Source organism: Taudactylus pleione, unplaced genomic scaffold (assembly GCF_031769625.1).
Source record: "Taudactylus pleione unplaced genomic scaffold, aTauple2 ptg000053l, whole genome shotgun sequence".
Classification (NCBI taxonomy): Eukaryota; Metazoa; Chordata; class Amphibia; order Anura; family Myobatrachidae; genus Taudactylus; species Taudactylus pleione.
The window spans coordinates 33400901-33420677 of NW_028284455.1; the positions used below are offsets into that span (position 1 = coordinate 33400901).

General features: G+C 41.6%; 1 protein-coding gene across 1 annotated transcript in view; it reads right to left on the reverse strand.

Annotated features, from left to right (window-relative positions):
- GASK1A (golgi associated kinase 1A) overlaps positions 1-19317 on the reverse strand; it is a 47930-nt gene extending 28613 nt beyond the window's left edge. Inside the window, exons 1-2 of the mRNA XM_088463722.1 lie at positions 18917-19317; positions 1194-2606 (exon numbers count right to left, since the gene is read on the reverse strand). Coding sequence (XP_088319848.1) covers positions 1194-2606; positions 18917-18919 — 1416 coding nt within the window. The 5' untranslated portion in view covers positions 18920-19317. The remainder of the gene's footprint in view (positions 1-1193; positions 2607-18916) is intronic.
- Positions 19318-19777: the final 460 nt, after the last annotated feature.

Here is a 19777-nt window from a genome sequence, read left to right on the forward strand (position 1 = left end):
CATTTGTTCATTTGTTTAGTAGAATGTGTAATTTAATATTGCATCAACTTGTGTTTCAACCTGCTTTGCACAGGCAGATACAGCGTGCAACCAACTAAGGGCCTGATTCAGAGGTGGCCTGCATATTAATGCCATGGTCGAAGGGCGTCCTATTAAGACACCCACCTAGCGGTGTGAATCCACCGATATGTGTACAATCATCGGCCACACCATCGGACATTGCACCTGCATATGGCAGCTGAAGAATGACAGAGGGACCATGACCACCGGTGTCGGCGAAACTGCATCTTTAGATGCAGTCGCTGACACCGTCACACCCGCAACATTCCCTCACCTGTTAGCCACCCCCCAGTTACCACCCAGAAACGCCATCGATATTGCATGGATCTTCATGCAGTTGCCATCTGCGTACACTCTGGCGGTGACCATCGGGACACATGCGCAGAGGGGAAACAAGCGTGTGATGCTTTCCCTGCGTCCGACTCAGAATCAACCCCTAAGTGACCAAGGGGTCTATGTACTAAGCCTTGGATGGAGATAAAGTGGACGGAGATAAAGTACCAATCAACCAGCTCCTAACTTTCACTTTTCAAACACAGCCTGTGACATGGCAGTTAGGAACTGTTTGGCTGGTACTTTATCTCCGTTCATTTTATCTCCATCCAAGGCTTAGTAAATAGACCCCTATCTTAGCTATTTCTATGGGGACTTAGGGGTTGATGTATGAAGCAGTGACAAGAGTGGAGAAGTGGACCAGTGGAGAAGTTGCCCATAGCAACCAATCAGCTTTGAAGTAGCATTTATCAAGTACAGTCTATAAAATAATAAGTAGGAACTGATTGGTTGCTATGGGCAACTTCTCCACTGGTCCACGTCTCTGCGCTTTTCAGTGCTTGTACATAGACCCCTCAAGTTTAATAGATCTGGCTCCTAGGGTGCTCAGTACCAAAGAGTGACCAGATTACTAGAGTTATCAGAACCAGAGTGACCAAATCACAGGGATGTGGTTGGCTGATGACCACATAATGGTCACACAGTCATTACAGTCACACTGACCAATGTCTCAGATAGTCCTGACTGATATGTGATTGATGACATCTCATGTCCAAAGTATTGTCTGAAGCAGCTGTGATGGCCCTTAGTAAACAGTTGTAAACTAAAAAGGCTATTTAAAAATCTAATACTTGTCATACCTGCAGGAGAAAATCAAACAAAGCCAGCTTGGCCCATTCTGTATGCTTGATGCCCACACAGGGTGTTGTACCTAAGGATGTACCAGAGTTCTCCATGCCACACCTGTGCTTCAGCATATTCTGATAGTCTAACCAGCCCAATGCATGAGAATTCTGGTCATTGTTGGTGTCGTTTAGGTGTTTGATATCAGGTGCCCACCACACAATTGGCCTTGCAGCCCCATTGGTATATTTATATGGCAATAGGTCACTTGCAAATATTCGGGCCACTGCTGGCAGACTGCGATTCAACCCAAGGATCCTGTCCAGATGAAAAGCTAGAACCTCATATAAATCAGCAGGTCTTTTAATTAATCCACAGAATCCTCGTGTGCAATGATTCCGTATATGGCAGTGGTCATCCAGCTGACTTGGGCACAGAGCTACTTTAAGAACTTGTCCATGTGCAGGAATTCTAGACTTTGCTATAACCTCACCCTCAGATAACAACCTCATCTTCTGCAAATCATCTGATGTAAACCAGGGGGGGGCCTTTTCTGTCTCGGCTTCTTTTTTCCTGTGATGAGCTGGCTTAAGCTGCTCGGGATGAAATTTTAGGCAGTCTGAGATAAAATGTTTTTTATATTTTGTAGAAGCATTCTGGAAAAGAGATGCTTTATTACTCAATTGCTCCCTGGCACTCTCCCTATTGCTCATAGAGTCAGCTCCTGGCAAAGCTAAAAATCTATCTAATGGAAATACATGTCCATCTGTTTTCTGGCGTTGCAGATCTGGCAGAACTGCTGAATAGTTTTTAAGTAAGATTTGCATTTTAGTTTTTGTTTTTTGCAAAGGATTGATTTTCACCAAAACAGGTTTAGGAAGGTAGATGTCCCTTTTATTTAGCTTATGGAGGTCCCTGCCTGTAAGGACACTAACTGGGCCTCCTGAGTAATTTTGCATAACATTTTTTATATTGGCTACTGCTATAAAATCCTTTGGTTTAATTCCTGTGGTATAGGTTTCAGATTGTAAATGTTTTTTGGTCAGGGACCTCTTTTCTTTGGTTTGATAATGATTATTTTTCCATTGTGGTTGCTTGCTAAGAGCACCTAAATGACTCTTCTCCTTGCAGTCCCGGCTGGCGTTAATTAATCCATGCATGTCTTGCCTGTAATTCTGGAGTCCAGATTCCCAGCGTCTGTGGTCAGCACTTTGGACTTGCCTGGGAGTGGAGTCTGTGGTGTCAGTCCGTAGCCACTTGTGTCGGGCAACTTTCCTGTGTTTAATTTGCTTTTGAAAATCAGCATGTCCACTTGTGTCTGCAGGCAATGCAGGAAAACTATTAATTAGCACCACAGAAAACGCAAACAGGACGCAGAACCCAACAACAGGCCTTCTCTTCAAACGCATCCTCAGCCATAACCTCAGGGCCTGAAAGAAGACATGTGACATATTATAAACATTTCTATATTTCTCGTAGTGTGTCATTATTTCCCAGCATTATTAGGGAGGTGGAAAGAGTGGAATACTATTTGGTTACAGGTAATGTCATTTCTGAGCTGCTAGTGTCTTATAGCATAATCAATTTGTCATTTTTAAATACTATAACCTAGAAACTGCCTTCCTGTTTGGAACACACTGTGAATTTGTTACCATGGGGCCTATTCATTAAACCTAAAAATTCTCTAGAGATAATTAGGTTTAGAACTTGCATGGAGTTCTACCTAATTATAGGTGGAATTCATCATTCCACCTCTCCATAAGTATCTATTCCGAAAAGCTGTAATTTTTGCGATGACAGCTTTTCGGGAAATAGATACTTTTCCCTGCCTACACTAACTTATTGCATCTGGAAACAGTGCTGCGCACGCGCTGTTACATCTGTAAAACCAGCGCATGTGCAGCACTGCCTACAGATGTGTTAAGTTTGTGTACACCCCCCGAATCCCCACCCCCTCCCCCCCCCCCCGACTTACCTGTCCGCGCAGCAGCAACCGGCTCCGTCCTGCTGGTCTGTCATGTGGTTTCCCAGCAGACCACATGACAGATTAGAAAAAAAAAAACTTTTTTTTTTTTTTCTAAACTTCCTTGTGCTCTGCTGGGGAGCACACATGACAGACCAGCCTCCGGAGCCTGAGGACGGAGCAGAGCACCGGAGGAACTAGTCGGGGGACCTGCACACGCGGATACAGGTAAGTCGATTCTGCTATTCGCCACTTCACAGTGGCAAATAGTAACTGCATCAAATTCCGAAAATTCATAATTTTCGGAATTTGATGAATACCACAATTTCCACATCCCCATACTAATGTATGGGGAGTGTGGAAATGAATGCAGAGGAACTTAGCAAGGATATCTCTTACAGGATATCTCCTGTGCTAAGTCTGTTCATGAATACCAAAATAACATTATTTAAGGAAAATGTCCTTAAAAACTTTATTTTAGTGTTGATGAATAGGCCCCCATACCCTTTACTTTACACTATAATATAGATAGCTTACAATTCCTGATTCTCCAGCAGTTCCAGGCCCCAAGACCTACAGGAAATATGTACGACTGGATAAGGCTAGATGAATATATAACACAAGGCAGCCCCTAAGTTACACAGCCTTTGAAGCATATAAATTGTAGGAACAGAAAACAGTATCTATAAATTTATATATACATATGATGATGCAAAACTGTGCAATTAAGTTAATAAGGGCCACAGGACACCTTGACAGGTAGCTGAGGGGTTATGGCCTCCTTGGCAATTCTTGTCTGTATGATTGACAAATAGATAAAGCTAAGGCTCTCTATGATGCTGTAGCTAGACCCATACATTACCATTACCAGTACTCACACAGTGAATTTCACCACAAGACTGCAGGAGAGCAAACTTATATAACTTTTACACTAAATTCCAGGTTCTGTCCCGGTCAGACTCAGGACAGATCCCCTTCAGACCGTGGCACTGACCAGGGTTATTCCCGAGTCGGCGCCATTCACACTGCACACGGATGCAGTGGAACTGGTCTGCCAGCGTTTGAAGATGACATCATTTAATGAGTATTTTTGTTAATTATTGCCTTTTATATTTTTTAATCACCTCATAGTACCCCAAAAGCATATTTTTCCCTACTTTGTTTTGCGTTTTTAGTTTTTTCTGTATGATTCTGTAAATGACATGGTCAGTTTTTTGGGGTCCAGGAAGGTTACCCCACTTTTTCATGCACTTCTCTCACATCGCATTTGGCTGTCATTCAGCAAACCCCCACTGCGAGTACAGCGAATAGGCATTTTTAATTGGATTAGAAAATTCTCGGGTGCGCGCATTTGTGCGAAGTCTGCGAGTTTCATGAAACAAACTCACAACTCGCACCTAATTGGATTGACCCCATTATCATTATTGTGTGTAAGGTGTGTAAGGCATTACTATTTGCAGGGTTTACAAAAATGTTTACCTCAATCATTTATATACTAGCTGGGATACCCAGCGTTGCCGGGTGGAGACTGGACTCTGAAGTACATCTGCAGCCTTCATTTTTTTACATTGTCCTCGATCATGACGACAGTGCAGGCAGGCGTATTCTCATACCGTTTGGAATGTGGTATATTAGGAGCAGATTAACTTACAGAACAGAAATCAGTATAGCTTCCAAAATCAGAGGAGGGGATTCAGCTGTGATGTAATATGATAATGCAGCAATGTAGCAGGAGGTGTTACGCCTCCTGCATGCTTTACTGATCCGAGCTGCATCCAATGACGCAGCATCGAATAATCTGCGATCCCTACGGCCGACTGAGTGACCATGGGGTCAGGCAAGCTGACTGTCGCAGATGAGTAAAGGAGGCCAGGAAATCTCTGTCAGCCGACAAAGATCCTGGCCTCTCCACTCCCCTCCTAATAGCAGCTACACGCCACTGTTTTGGGAAACAGATGCTGTCGCCACCTGCTCCCCGTCCAAAAACGGTAGGAGACAGTCTGCTGCTGGACTGCGTGTGGGATTGCAGACCCTTACTGGACATGCACAGTACGGGTCAGACGCATGCGCTGATTCCCGATGATCGGAATCTGCGTGATCCCTTTCACTGCATCTGCAGCTGAATCACCCCCTGAAATCACTCTGCAGACCAACATTGCAGGGCTGCCATCAGGGGTAAGGAATGCTAGGACTGGAGTCCTGTTCCCAGACAGAAAGGGGCCTGCCCACGGTGGCAGTGTGTGGCTGCGATCAATCTCCCCTGCTGGTTGTAATCTCTGTATGCTAAGATTTGCCAGGATCAAAGATTGTGGATTGATTATGCTGTCTGCCACAGTCTGAATGTATCAAGTGCTGAGCTGATCATGAGCCTGCCAGAGTTCAACAGTGTGTGTATGAAGCCAACCCCAGAACCTATGTAAAAAACCTAATCAAGGTCAAACTACACCACCATGCCAAATTTGGTGGAGCTAGGTACAAAACTCTGGCCATGCATAAAAGACAAACAGACACACACACACTTTCTCACTTATTATATAGATAATATTTCCTACTTAAGATAATATAATGGGTACTACAATATAATGCTATATCTCCTCTGATTTAAAATAAGACCTGTTTAAAACTCAGAATAGAGGCCCTGATTCAGAGCCGGACGCTCTGACAGAGCGCTTGCTCTGAATCAGGGCCGTCCTGATTTTAGAGCGACCTCCTGGCTGCTCGCATAGCTGTGGGTGACCACCCACAGCTATAGCGAGCGGCCAAAAAGATGGTCGCGATGGTCAAGACCATCGCGACCATCGGGCTTGCGACGAGATCCTTGTGGTAGGGTCTCGTCTGCCGCAAGCCCTGGAGTGCTTTTGGCTCTATCAGAGCCAAAAGCACTCCCACTGACAGCACTTGTGATGTCAGTGGGGCCGGCCCCAGACGGTAGGCGTTCCCATGGGAACGCCTCCGTCTGGCCAGCCATGCCCCCGGCACGCCCACCAAAGGGGGCGTGCTGTCACTTACCATCGACAGCACGCCCCCTTTGTAGCGAGACCCATAGCGACGGCTTGCCGGGTCCGTCATGCGCATGCGCCAACATCGACCCACTTGCGAGCGCTCGCGAGCGGGTCTGAATCAGGCCCAGAGGCCAGTTACTAACAACTAAAAGTGGCAAGCCCCAGTGCATTTTGTGAAGCTACTTACCTACTTTTATGAAAGCACTCCTACAGTAGTTTTGCAGGGAAGCACATGGATCTTTGAAGCTAGGCCTTCCTCTATCAAAACACCATTGGAGAGATGTATGAAGCTAAAGATTGGAGACGTGGAGAAGTTTCCCATAACAAGCAATCAACTTTTACCTATCATTTTATAGAATGTACTTGATAAATGCTACCTCAAAGCTGATTGGTTGCTTGCACATCTTCCCCGTCTTAAGTGTAAAAAGCTGATTGGTTGCTAGTACATCTCTTCCTTCTTAAGTGTGAAAAGAGAAGTTGTCCATAGCAACCAAACTGTCACTTTACTGTTTGAAAAATGGTTAGGAGCTAATTGGTTGATACTTTGGGGCCTATTCATCATAACTTAAAATTCGATGGAGGTAATTAGGTTTAGAACTTGCATGGAGTTCTACCTAATTACCGGAGGAATTCGAAAAGCTGTCATTTTTGCGATGACAGCTTTTCGGGAAATAGTTTTCCCTCTCTACTCTACCTTACCGCAGCTGGAATCTGTGCTGCGCATGCGCTGTTTCATTCGGAAAACCAGCGCATGCGCAGCACTGCCTACAGCTGCGGTAATTTTGTGTGTCCCCCCCAAACCCCCCTTCCCCGTCTTACCTGCCCGCTGCAGCGCCTCCCGCTCCAGTGGTTGTTCTGACATGTGTTCTCCCAGCAGACTGCAGTACAGTTTAGAGAAAAAAAAAAAAACTTTTTTTTTTTCTAAACTTTATTGTGTTCTGCTGGGAGAACACAGTGTCTGAGCAGCCACCGGTGCCAGAGGAGGGACCAGAGCGATGGAGGAAGACGCCGGGGGACCTGCCCACCTGAAAGCAGGTAAGTGTCACCTGTTATTCGCCACCTCGCTGTTGCAGATAGTAACTCCATCAAATTCTGAAAATACATAATTTTCGGAATTTGATGAATAGCATAATTTCCATATCCACATACTAATGTATGGGGAGTGTGGAATTAACGCAGGGGACTTAATCAGGAGATATCTGTGATATCTCCTGCGTTAAGTCTCTTCATCAATACTAAAATAAATGTCCTTAAAAACGTTATTTTAGTGTTGATGAATAGGCCCCCTTTATCTCTCTCCACTTTATCACTTTTCAAGGCTAAGTACATTTCCCCAATTCTGTTAATTTGAGTGATTCAAAATTCTGAATTATTGGGACATAATTTATTATTATTATACTTTATTTATATGGCAACAAACAGGTGCTGTGGTGCCTTACAATGTACATAAACAGTACAAACAGAACAAATAAAATGCAAAAGACTTACAGTACAAAACATTGCATGGGATACAAGCTATATAGACATTGTTTCATATGCAGCCACAGTAACCACAAGGTAGTGTTGCCTGTTGAGGCTAAAGTTTTGGTGCCAATGTGGTCAGAGGAAGAGCACAAGAGAAAAAAGGGCCCTGCTTGTAAGACCTGTAATCTATGCGAATTTAAGATATTTGGGTGAAAAAGAGGAACTATACTGGGAAAATCACAATTTACTAAAGGCGTACTTGATATTACATAGATTACACCCAGCTGTTTTAACAAAGCATCAGATAATTGGATTCACAGCATTAGTATTTTGCTAATGGTTTATCGGTTGATTGTCCTTCACAGTAGGTATGTAGACATCCATTCAAGGGGGCGATCCAAATTTTTTTGGGAGCAGTGATAATTAATGGGCACCGAAGGAGCAATTCAATTGTTTTGGGCGCCCATTAATTATCGCACTTCTCGAACCCAAAAGCACCAGGTTTAGCAAAGTAAAGCAGTTAAACCAGTCTAAAGTACTGGTGACGTGACCAAACTACCATTTTGGCACCCAAAACACAGACTTCCTGCCACCTCAGGAAGCTGCAAGCAGAAATGTCGGCGCCCATGCCCAATTGGAGCAACAATTGAATTGCTCCATCAGGTGCCCATTACTGAGCGGCATGCAAAAAAAACATTGATAATGGCACGCATATATTGCTAAGTGCTAGAGATAATTGCCATCTTTAGATAAATTTGGTAGACATGTATTATATGCACTACTGTTTGGTATGCAGTTGCAGCACATCATCCGGCAAACCTTAATTAAGATTCTCATCTCTTTTTATTTGTTTATTTTTTTTTAAATCCCATGTAATATATAAATAAACAATTTCAGTAAAAGATTTTACTAAGCTGGACCTGGGTGAGTCGTCATAGCTTAAATTTCCCATAATCCCAAAGTGGTCAACCAGTGCTGTAATGTCAACAAATCAAAAATGCTGCTTCAGCCAGGCAAGCAGCACTTTAATGTGTGAAACCCTTCTGAAAATAAACCAATAAAGTAGTTTACTAAAACAAACCATAAAAGAAAATATTATGATTCCCTAGTATTTTCTATTTATCTTCTTATCCAAATCCCATGTTGCCTAACATATAAACACTAAGTGCAAAATAAAACAAATATATCTATCTATCCGTCAATCAATCAATTGATCTATCTATGTGTGTGTATGTACGGCATATATATTTATGCAAGTGTGTTTCACTGGCTGCTACCCAGCATTGCATATCAATATACTATATCTTTCCATTTCTCAGGTAGTTGTTTTTCCGATAACATGTCAGTTGAAGTTACAAAGTATATAATCATTTAATGCTTAGAAAAACCTTCTGAAAATAAACCAATAAACCAGTTTACTAGACAGCGACTCTAAACCCCAGCTTCTGTAATGATTAACACATCCTGGTAACATGTTTTAATTGGCAAGTTTAAACATTATGGACATATTTATCAATGTTCTTTCTACTAAATTAATTTAAAAACCAGTGTTTTCACACCTTTTTCACATTATTTTACTTTCACAGCAATTTACCAAAGGGCTTTTGGAGGACATTTTGGAAAAATCTCCTCCATACCCTAAAATGTGCATGCGCTCTGCATACTGGCGCTCATAAATTAAGAGGGAAGTCCAGGAACAGAGCATATTGTCCTCCTGGAATGGATCATGGGAGGTATGACAGTCCTTCAACTGCAAATCGAAGTGAATGAGAGTATAAGGAATCAGAAGCTGCTTTAAGTACCTAGGACCCTGATCATATAGGGCTTTGAGTGTCAGTAAGCCAGTCTTGAAATAGATTTGCCATCTGACAGGCAGTTAGTGAAGGGAGTAGAGAAGGGATCAGTATGAATGACCGCCGGACCTAAGCCCGGCGGTTAAAATCCTGATACCAGAAGGCTGGCAAGACTGAAAATCCCGATTGGTTAGTATAGTAACTACACCTAACCCTATCTCACCCCTAACCCTCCCTTAGGGGTGCCTAACCCTAATCCTCCCTGTAAGTGCCTAAACCTAACCCCCCCTTCCCCGCAGCCTAAATCTAATCCTCCCGGGGGGTGCCTAACTCTACCCTCCCCCGGGGGTGCCTAAGCCTAACCCCCCTTCCCCTAGCCTAACCCTAACTCTCCCAGGGGGGTGCCTAACCCTAAGTCCCCCTCAGAAGCCCTGAAACCTAACCCTCCCCCAACGGCAGTCCGCGTCCGGCTTACCTTCGTTCGGTATGCCGGGTGTCGGGTTCCTGGCGTAGAGATAATGGTAGGCATCAGTATTTTGATGCCTGTCATTAGTCCCCTGTCAAGATTAGACAGTCGGGAAGCTGGCGGTCTGCATTTTGACCGTCGGCTTCCTGACTGCATCCTGTAGAGCCTGTTATGTAGCAGGAACTAGGTTGAATGAATCACATAAAATGTGTGGAAATAATATGATAACCCAACAAGACATACCCCTTTGAAAAGTAGACAACCTACTCTATCAAATTAAGTGACTCCTAAGTTTATTTGAGCCAGAATGGGGGAGATCTGGGTATTAGAACCTCTCCATCTCTGGAATTCTTAACACTTTGTGGAGAATAGGTTGTTAGTGACTGTTAATCAGACATGAGGGGTGGTATGGCTGCATTGTTTTCTGCAGTCCAGTGGGCTTAGCCCCCCCCCCCTCAGTAATGAAAATACTGGAGTAATATATTATACCATTCTTCCTCCTCCCTGGGCTCTACCAGCTGAAACTGCCCAGTCACTGGTAAATGTGTTTCTCCCTTTTAACTCCTGCAGTGCTAAGAACAAGTGAGACTTGTCCTTAGCACCGAAGAGGTCAAATTTTGGGCTCCACAATGTCTCACTGTGTGAATGGCATGCTGAGCCATAAATTAGATGTTGGCTGTCAGAACAGAATGCACCTTAAAGAACTATCTCCTGCCATCAACACCTAGCCTTGACAACAGCATGACAGCAGTGGGAGAAGACAAATGCCTGATACATACTGGGCTCAATTTCACATTTGTTAGGCCCCATGGGTCCATTTTTATGGTGACTAAGCTGGGTACAAACTATACAATATATTGGGCGAGCTTCCGATCTGAGATCTATCTCTACGACCATCGTAAAGTGTATACTTCCAAATCCACCCAAGTCATCGTTTGATGACTTAGGTGGTTGCATTTTTCCATCTGATGTGCTGCACATCATATTGGATGATGTGATGGATGACGCGGCGTTGCTGCATTAAGCGTGTAGTGATATATTGCATTGTCATACGATGGATTGTGCAGTGTGTACGGCGATATATTGTTACACATTGTGTCGCTGGGTTGGCACATATCTGAGGTGGGTACCCAATTTTTGTATCCATGGTAAATTTGAGCTCAGAGATTAAATGTCATAAATTGCACATTGGTAACTAGCAGATTGCAGTGAGTTTGTATTAGAATTATACAATATTGTTACATCTCTCCTAGAATGACAAGAGAGCTCTGGGGAAAAATAAGTAGATTGTGGAGAAGAAAAGACAATAAATGGTGACTCGGCTGAACGGGGATCTCTGCAAGCAGACTTACTATTATAAGAACTAGGCAAAGTCTTGTAGCAAGAACATACTGAATTACATACTGGTTACAGACGACGGCATCCCGCCCTCTGCCATCCCGAGGGTAAAAAGACGGGTAAGTATGATACTTAATGCAACTACTATGATAATATATCACAGGGGGCGCTCAAATATTATTACGGAACACATTATATTAAGATAAAAAATATATCTTTTTATTAAATAGAAAAGATCTTTATATCTTTATAAATTATTATAAGCATAAAAACATATACACAACACAAAATGGCACCGACTTTCACATAAAAATTACCTACTCACCAGATAATAAAAAAAGAAAAACAGAGCTAAATAACTCTCAGTCTTTTATAGTGAAATAGAAGATGAGTCCCCTCCACTTGTAAAGCGGTCCTACTCCGGACGTAGTCTGCAAGAGCTTTCCCCTTAAGTGTCTCATTTGTTAAGTGAAAACTAGTCTCAGCAGCATATAGTACTGATTATGTCCCAGTATAGTTACCCAGCTTAGCTTGGTTTTCAAAAAATGATTTGCTGGTCCGGTTTCCAGAGAAAAGAAAAGTTCCAGCTTCGGCTTGTATTAGACGGCTTGCTTGCATCAGTAGCACAGGTAGTAGTTGTACCAGCAGGTTGATGCTTAAAAGGTGGGAAGCCACTTGCCTCGTCACATGGGTAGGATGCCAAGGTTGGGCACTCCATTTCAAAAGTCAGCAGCATCTGGTGATAGGTAAATATAGATCCCTTTACGCGTTTCTCCATCCAGGTACAAAGGACTGTTTCATCAGAAGGTAAGTATCCAGTCTAGTAGTCGGTATGGTCTTAGATACTGCTCTTGACTTATCAGAAACGAGCTGTATAATTGCCTAATCAAAAGCACGTTTAAAAGCTAACAACATATGTGTCCTGAACTAAACATCCAGTCTCTGGTATCTTATATCATTAAAATTGTGTATAAATTCATAGTCATTAAACGTCTGACAGCTCAACATAGCAATAAATTGGATACAACCACCAATTTATAACAATACACATTATATACAATTAAAACATTTCTAATGTATCACTCAAAATTGTGCAACAAGCCTCTCTTATAGTTCAAGGCTAAGAAATTTCAGAGCTCAAACATTGGAGCTTGAGTAGCTCACCTAGTAAGGTGAGTACAGCAGTAACAGAAGGGACCCAGGATTGAGACCAGTTTGTACAGCATGCCACTTTATGAATTTTCAGAGCACAAACACTGGGGCTCAAGTCGCTCACCTGATAAGGCGAGTACATCAGTGACAGAAAGGTCCCAGGATCGAAACCAGTCTGGGAAAGCATGCCACTTTGTTAGTTTTATTATTAATATTATTATTCTGTTTAGTGTTAAATTACACTATTTTTATTCAATTAAAATAAAGCCTGAACCTAAACTTAGATCTTCCAAAGGGAAACTGCCACTCCCACTTACAAATTTACCATCATCTTGAAAACGAATGATCTTATGTTGCTGGAGCAAATAGCTACAGAGTTCAAAGTTCTTATATATATAAAATTATGAAATACGTTGTTATCGTCCGTTTGAGTTAAGCAAATATACAATACAGAGACTATTAAAACATCAATTAAACTTAGTAACAGTGGTATTATAAATGCCAAGTGCCTCTGGAGTTTAATTCAATTAGAGTCTTCAGCTTAAATTGTTCATTTCAATATTTTAATTTAAGCCATTTGGGACTAAAGTACCCAAAGTGAAAATCCAATAAGCCTCCCTCTCTCAAAGTGAACTAAACCGATCTCCCCCTCGCTGTCGGTAACATCTACTCGATACCTTATAGTGTCAATATTTTAACCTCTCCCTGATGTTCAGCATTTACATGGCGCGACACACTGTGTAGTAGCGTATTTCGGAATACATTCCTTCTGTGCTCAAGAAACCTGATGTTCAAACTCCTAGTTGTGCATCCTATGTATTGTGCTCCACATATACAGGTAATAAGATAGATTACATATGTTGTTTGGCAGGTGATGACATTTTTGATCAGAAAGTACAAACCTGTTACAGAGGAGCAAAATTCAACTCTTCTGTCTCATAAAATTACAGGTGATACATTTCAATTCCCCACACTTATAACATAACAACCCATGGGTCTCGTCGTTAACCAAGTAGACTCAATATTATTTCTCTCTCTAGTATCTTTGTTTAACAAAAAAACTAGGTGCCAGATGGTTCTTGAGTTTTTTTGCCTTCTTAAAGATAATAACAGGTTCTTTACCCAGATAAGGTGCCAAGACTTTATCCATTTGTAATAAAGAGACATTTTTTCTCACAATATTCCGGATCTGTTCCGAGCACGTATTATATCTAGATATAAAAGGTAAATCTGGTCACTGATCTTTCACAATCTTAATATTCCATCCCTTAATACCTAATAAACTCGATCTCTCACATTTATGCACCTTATTAAATGCTTTATATAGAACATTATCAGGGTATCCCTGTTCACGAAAGGTTGATGTTAATTTGTGTGCGAGAGTATAATAGTCATTAATATCAGAGCAGTTGCGTTTAAGACACAAGTATTGTCCTTTAGGGATGTTCCTTTTCAATGTATTATTATGGCAGTTGGTGAAATGTAAATAGCTATTACAATCCACTTCCTTTTTAAATGTTTTAGTGTGAATAGAGCCCTCTCTGACCGAGAGGGCGATAACCAGGAAATTCAAGTGGGGTGACCATTGTGAGTGAACCTCAACCCAAAAGTGTTAGAATTAAGATTATCTGGGGATATTATCTGGTGATTAGGTAACTTTTATGTGAAAGTCGGTACCATTTTGTATTGTGTATGTTTTTATGCTTATAATAATTTAAAAAGATATAATGATCTTTTCTATTTAATAAAAATATATATTTTTTATCTTCATATAATATGTGTTATGTAATAATTTTGAGGCCCCCCTGTGATATATTATCATAGTAGTTGTATTTAGTAATTTTCCGGCAATTCAGATTTACCTATTGGGTGGCTGCTTTATATAGTCTTATTCGTTTGACAGCATTCTTATGTACATTATTGTGCCTAGTATTGATTATTTTTAAGTATGATACTTACCCTGGGGATGGAGGGGTTAGGTTTAGGCATCCCTGGGGGCAGATTAGGGCTAGGCACCCCCCGGGGAGGTTTAGGTTTATGGTGCTGGAAGCGGGTGTTAGGGTAAGGCACCACCAGGGGGTTAGGGTTAGGCACCCCCCCCCCCAGGGGATTTAGGGTTAGGCACCACCAAGGGAGGGTTAAGGTTAGGGGGGGAAGAGGGGGAGGGTTAGGGTACTTACCGCCCCTGTCGGGATTTCACTCATTCGGGCTCCCCGCATCGGGATTTGAACCGGCATTTGAAAGGCATTTCATACTCAAGCACTGAGATGTGCCTAAATATAATTTCAGAGACCTGCGCTCCCCTTATTCACCATGGCCGAATAACTTAGGATCAAAGTGCCAGTGGATGGACACACTAATGAATCTTTCACATAGCATATATGTTATGGTTGATTTGTTCTGGACTACAGAGCAACCCCATAATTGAGCGTTGATTCCAACCTTAGCACATGCAGCCTTTCACAAATCTTATGCTCAACAATATTTTGTTGCACCAAGATTCTGCAACATAAGATCATTCACGGAAATTGCCAGCTCCATAAACCCAAGTGTTACATCCTACAGTATGAGTAACACAAATATACTGAAGAATGTGATCACACAAAGGAGGGAAAGGTGCAAGTTTTCGGACATTTTTTTTCTGTATAAAGGGGAAAATGGCTATATTGCCGATCAAAAGGACTTATTATTCCCCAGCTCAGAGACAAAGGGCCTGATTCAGAGATGTATGCATCTCCGATGGTGGGAGGACTGCGCAAGCCCTCTGTCTGCGAGTTCGCTCACAGAGACTCACAGCTGCAGCCTGATTGACAGGCTACGGCATTTAGGAGGTGAAGCGGGGGCATTCCCGGGCAGCGTTCGATGGCCAGAGGGACGAGGCCAGGGTCTGCGTAGGTGCATGCAGTCTTCCGGGCCTCTCAAGCTTCCAGGACCTGGGGAGGCTGCGGTAAGCTTCAGCTACCGCAGCCTGGCCGAAGGGTCAACAATAGCGACCAATGATCACGATTGTTTCAATGGTGATGGTGATCCCTGGCTGCGACCTCGGTTGAGATGCAGCAAGGAGCTGTCTGACACATCCTTCTGCATTTGCCTTTTAAATGGACGGAATTGCACAGCTGCTTTTGTGCGGCTGTGCAATTCCGTCCATCTCCGACTCAGGGCCAATGGCCCTTGGGTCTCATCCTATACTTTGAATGGTATGCATTTTGCACCTTAATGTTGCATAATGACAGAGATGCACATATCTAAGTACACATTGAGCAATGTTGTAATAGGAAGCTTTAAGCTGGGTACACTCTTGTTCACAGACATATCCGATCTGCTGTGCAGCACTGCAGATGGCCGATATATCTGAAAGATATATCGGTCATCTACTGGTGTGTACGGGCGACCCGCCGATCGCCTGTACACATGCTGCGAGCCCCGGCGGTGATTGACAGCTCAACTGGGAGAGAGATTTAAATGCCCACCCATTTGAGCTGTCAAGCACAGCACATTGGACAGACGAATTGGTAAGTGAGTATACACTTACCAATTGTCAGTTAGGTCAGCGTGTCGGCCGAACACCCATTGACCTAGTGTGCACCCAGCTTTACACATCCAAGACACATCTTCAATAAATAATTTGTATAATTAGGAAAACAATATAACAGCTAACCACTGCTTAAACTGCTTCATAAGCCTTTTTTATCCAGAGATGCCTAGGGTCACAGACGACCAGTCAGATATAGTTTATTGGACAGGATAGGAAAATAGTTGTGCTGACTCTTAGTGTATTATGTTTTTTTTATAGGTAAAATGCATCAAAAACAATACTTTCCAAATTCCATGTTTGGGAAGACTGCTATCATCAATGGATACTAGCCCCATAAGGAAGTTGATTGGGTAATATATCACCCACAAGATTCCATATAACCCAATCATGTTTCTTTGCATATGTGCAGAAAGTCATACTCTGATGGACTTACTATGATATGTCTGTTATGTTTAGAAGAGAGTAAAATATGAATAGTACTCATTAGAAGTATTTTTGAAAAAAAGGCAGTAAAACAGATTAGCATACCTCTGCCACGATCTCACAGTGAAAGGTGGATTAGGTGAAATAAAAAATGGTTTAAAAGTAAGGAAATTATGTTAGAATTGTCAGTTCTTGCTGCTCAGTTTTATTGTAAAATAGACAATACACTCTAGTCTACACCAGGTGACAGAATTACTTGAGTGTTAATTGATTGTTCTATTTTTACCCGTTTTATCTTAGTAGAAAATAGTAATAGTGTAAAATGATTGTTACTAATCAATTAATGTTTAAGTTTACCAATCACTTTTTTTAACCGTAATATTTGTCAATATTGAGAGTGTCGTATTCAGCAAGAAGTGGTACACGTGGCATGTGGTACCTCTGCACTTTCTGAAGTCTAACTATTAAAGCCAGGTAAACACATTCATGCTATACGCTCAAACTAAATTCAAGTATGGTGCCCATATACAACTTGTATTCATCGGCTGATCATATTTTTTCACAAGATACAATAAAACTGTCATTTGATTTTCAGCAATTTTGGATGATCACACATTTCAAATCCAGTAAGATCTAAATTGTAAAAATGTGTGTAGCATAATTCACAAGTTGATCCAATGAGTAATCTAATTGTTATTTACAAATTGAGATTCCCCCTTTATTCTAGGAACAGTTGAAAAATTGCTCACATTTCACCCTGTTTTTTTGTAGATAAAAAGAAATGTATTGTCAAAGACTGTAGTGCAGTAATTCCAAGGACTGTTTAAGAGGTGGAAGCAGTCTGGGTCACAGCTGTGTCTTCAGTAGTTACGAATATTACACTTTACGCTAATACCGCAGGAGCGTCTTTAGTAAAAAGATGCCCACTGCCAGCTTCTCAGTTCCGCTGCCTATATCCAAAGATGCAGAATCGGATCCATGTCGTGACCATTGGGCATCTGAGCAACCCTAAGTTTGCTCTGAATGCTCGCCATACCCAAACTGCCGGGGCCAGAGACTTTGCGTCAGGGGATGCAGATGCTGGCTTTGGCACAACCTGAAAACGGAGGTCACCAGCTTCCGTTTTCTAAGCCTCTCCCTGTCTCGGCCCCCAAACTCCTGCAGCCTGTCAACCAGGCTGCGGGTAACTCCACACTGCGACTGAAGCTGCTGCACCATCACAGCACATGCACAGTGCAGCTCCAGCACGTGCGCAGAGAAAAAACATTGGTCAATTGCGACCGAATTGGTACCGCGTCCGGGTCTGAATCAGTATCACAGTAACCTACATAGGTCACTATCCTAAGCAGAATGTTTTATGAGAATACAGAGCTACCTGGGAATAAAAAACCTTTTGTTCAATATATGCAATGGAGATAATATAGAAAAATGTGTAAATTACATAAACTAGGTGTTAATCTCTTTAATTTTCTGAGGTTTTATTTATAACATTTTAACAATTTGTGCATAACGAAAAAAAAAAAAGAATCATATGGTATGTGCCAGCAAATGTTTTACAACCTCCAGAAGTTTTGAAGCCTTTGCTATAGTGATTATGTAATTATGAAAACATATGTCCCTACTCCAAGTAACTGCACAACTGCAATAGATTGGTCTAAGAACACTTTTTAATAAGTATAATGTCTGCATCTACAGCAACAAACAAAATATTTCTTCTGTGTTGTCTAAATAGTAAAGTACGGTAATGCAAAGGAGGAATACTATTAGCTTACACTTTCTCTAGAGGAAAAGACAGTATCAGATTTCCAGAAAGGCATCCAGGAGCATAGCTGTGAAGTCTGCAAATTCACGTCTCCACATTCATTGACCTGGAACGCAGGACCATGAAATGCCATACTTTCCCTGAGCAGGAAGACAAACTATTCACAACATTTTTGGAGAAATTATTTTCCTAAACCAGTTTCCCCAGCTGATACACATAAAGGTTTTCTGGCAAAGATTGTGCCTCTCTTCCACATCATTCATTGTAACTCTGACCATGAGAATTCCAGTACTAATCTTATTATTTACATACAGTAGATCACAAGCAAAGAAAATACTTTAGACTTAAAAATGTCACCAAACCATTTTGAACTCATGAAAAATAGATACAAAGTTTTGCATGGATTTATGTCCATGCAAGATTTCTGTACAAAGAATGTCTGCATGCATTTATGTATAAACGAAAAAAAAAAAGCTCAAAGTAAATACAGGACAACAAAATGTACGTAAATGTATGCAAAAAATGTGTATAAGCACTATTACATTTTACATTGCAAAAATATACAAATAAAATAGAAAAATAAAGTGTGAATAATTATATATATATGTATAAATATATATATATATATATATATATATTTTTTTTTTTTTCATTGTGATGCCTAATTACAAACTACCAGAAAAGTTAGAGACCATTGTCTGTTCAGTGGACATAGTTATTACCTAATCACAAAGTGACCATCTTAGTACAATCCAGTCATCGGACATGTGAGTGACAAATGCTGCAAGTTGATGCTAACAATTCACTCCGCATGTATCAACATAACACAACACAATACCTACCATGTTGTACAATGCAGAGTAGAGAACAGAGCAGCCATCCAAAGGAGTCTTGTCCTTCTGCTGGATATTCTGGATTTCCCTCTCATAGGCAGGCAGTGCCTTTTCTTTCTGTAACCTTAGGATCCTACAACTACTGGGAGTATCACATTCACATGGCTTGTGCTGAGGTCCAGCTGCCTGTATCTCTTCCAGATGCTTTGTATCCAGGAGAATGGTGTCTGTTTAAAATAAGGAATTTTGCTTAGTATGCACTAAACTGTTTCGCTCTCAGACTCTTGCCTCTAAGCTACTGTGCTATACTGTAATTCTCCTACAACCCATTAACTGTCTGTATTTCTTCTTTCCTAAATGTTTAGTTTCCCCTCGTGGGCTTAGTGTGTGCAGAATCTGCTGAAGTTCAGCCAACCTATGTGTCACTCAGTACAGCAACGCTGCAGCCAGCTCAGACCAGACTGCTAACAGGAGGAGAGGGTGGGATTGAGGTGAGGCAAAGGAGGGGGGTGGGTGATGTTTCAAAGGGGTCTGGCAGAGTAAAGAGGACAGACGCTTTCATTTGATTAAGATCTTTCTTCACAATAAGAGTCCCAAGTTTTGGGGAAAAGATGGTTACTTTTACGAGGGTGAAGTTATTCACTTCTTATTCACTTCTTATTCCAGCTCCAGCTTCTTATTCATTTTCCAGCTTCTTATTCAGAACATGTTATTATAAAAAAATGTATCATATAGAATCAAAAAGCTTACATTGAATAAACAATATATGGTATCTATTACACAGATTTCAATTGTATTTTGCTTGGCCCACAAAGCTTTTGGGCATGAAATAGGGTGGTAAAATGGGCACAGGGACCAGATTTTCTATTT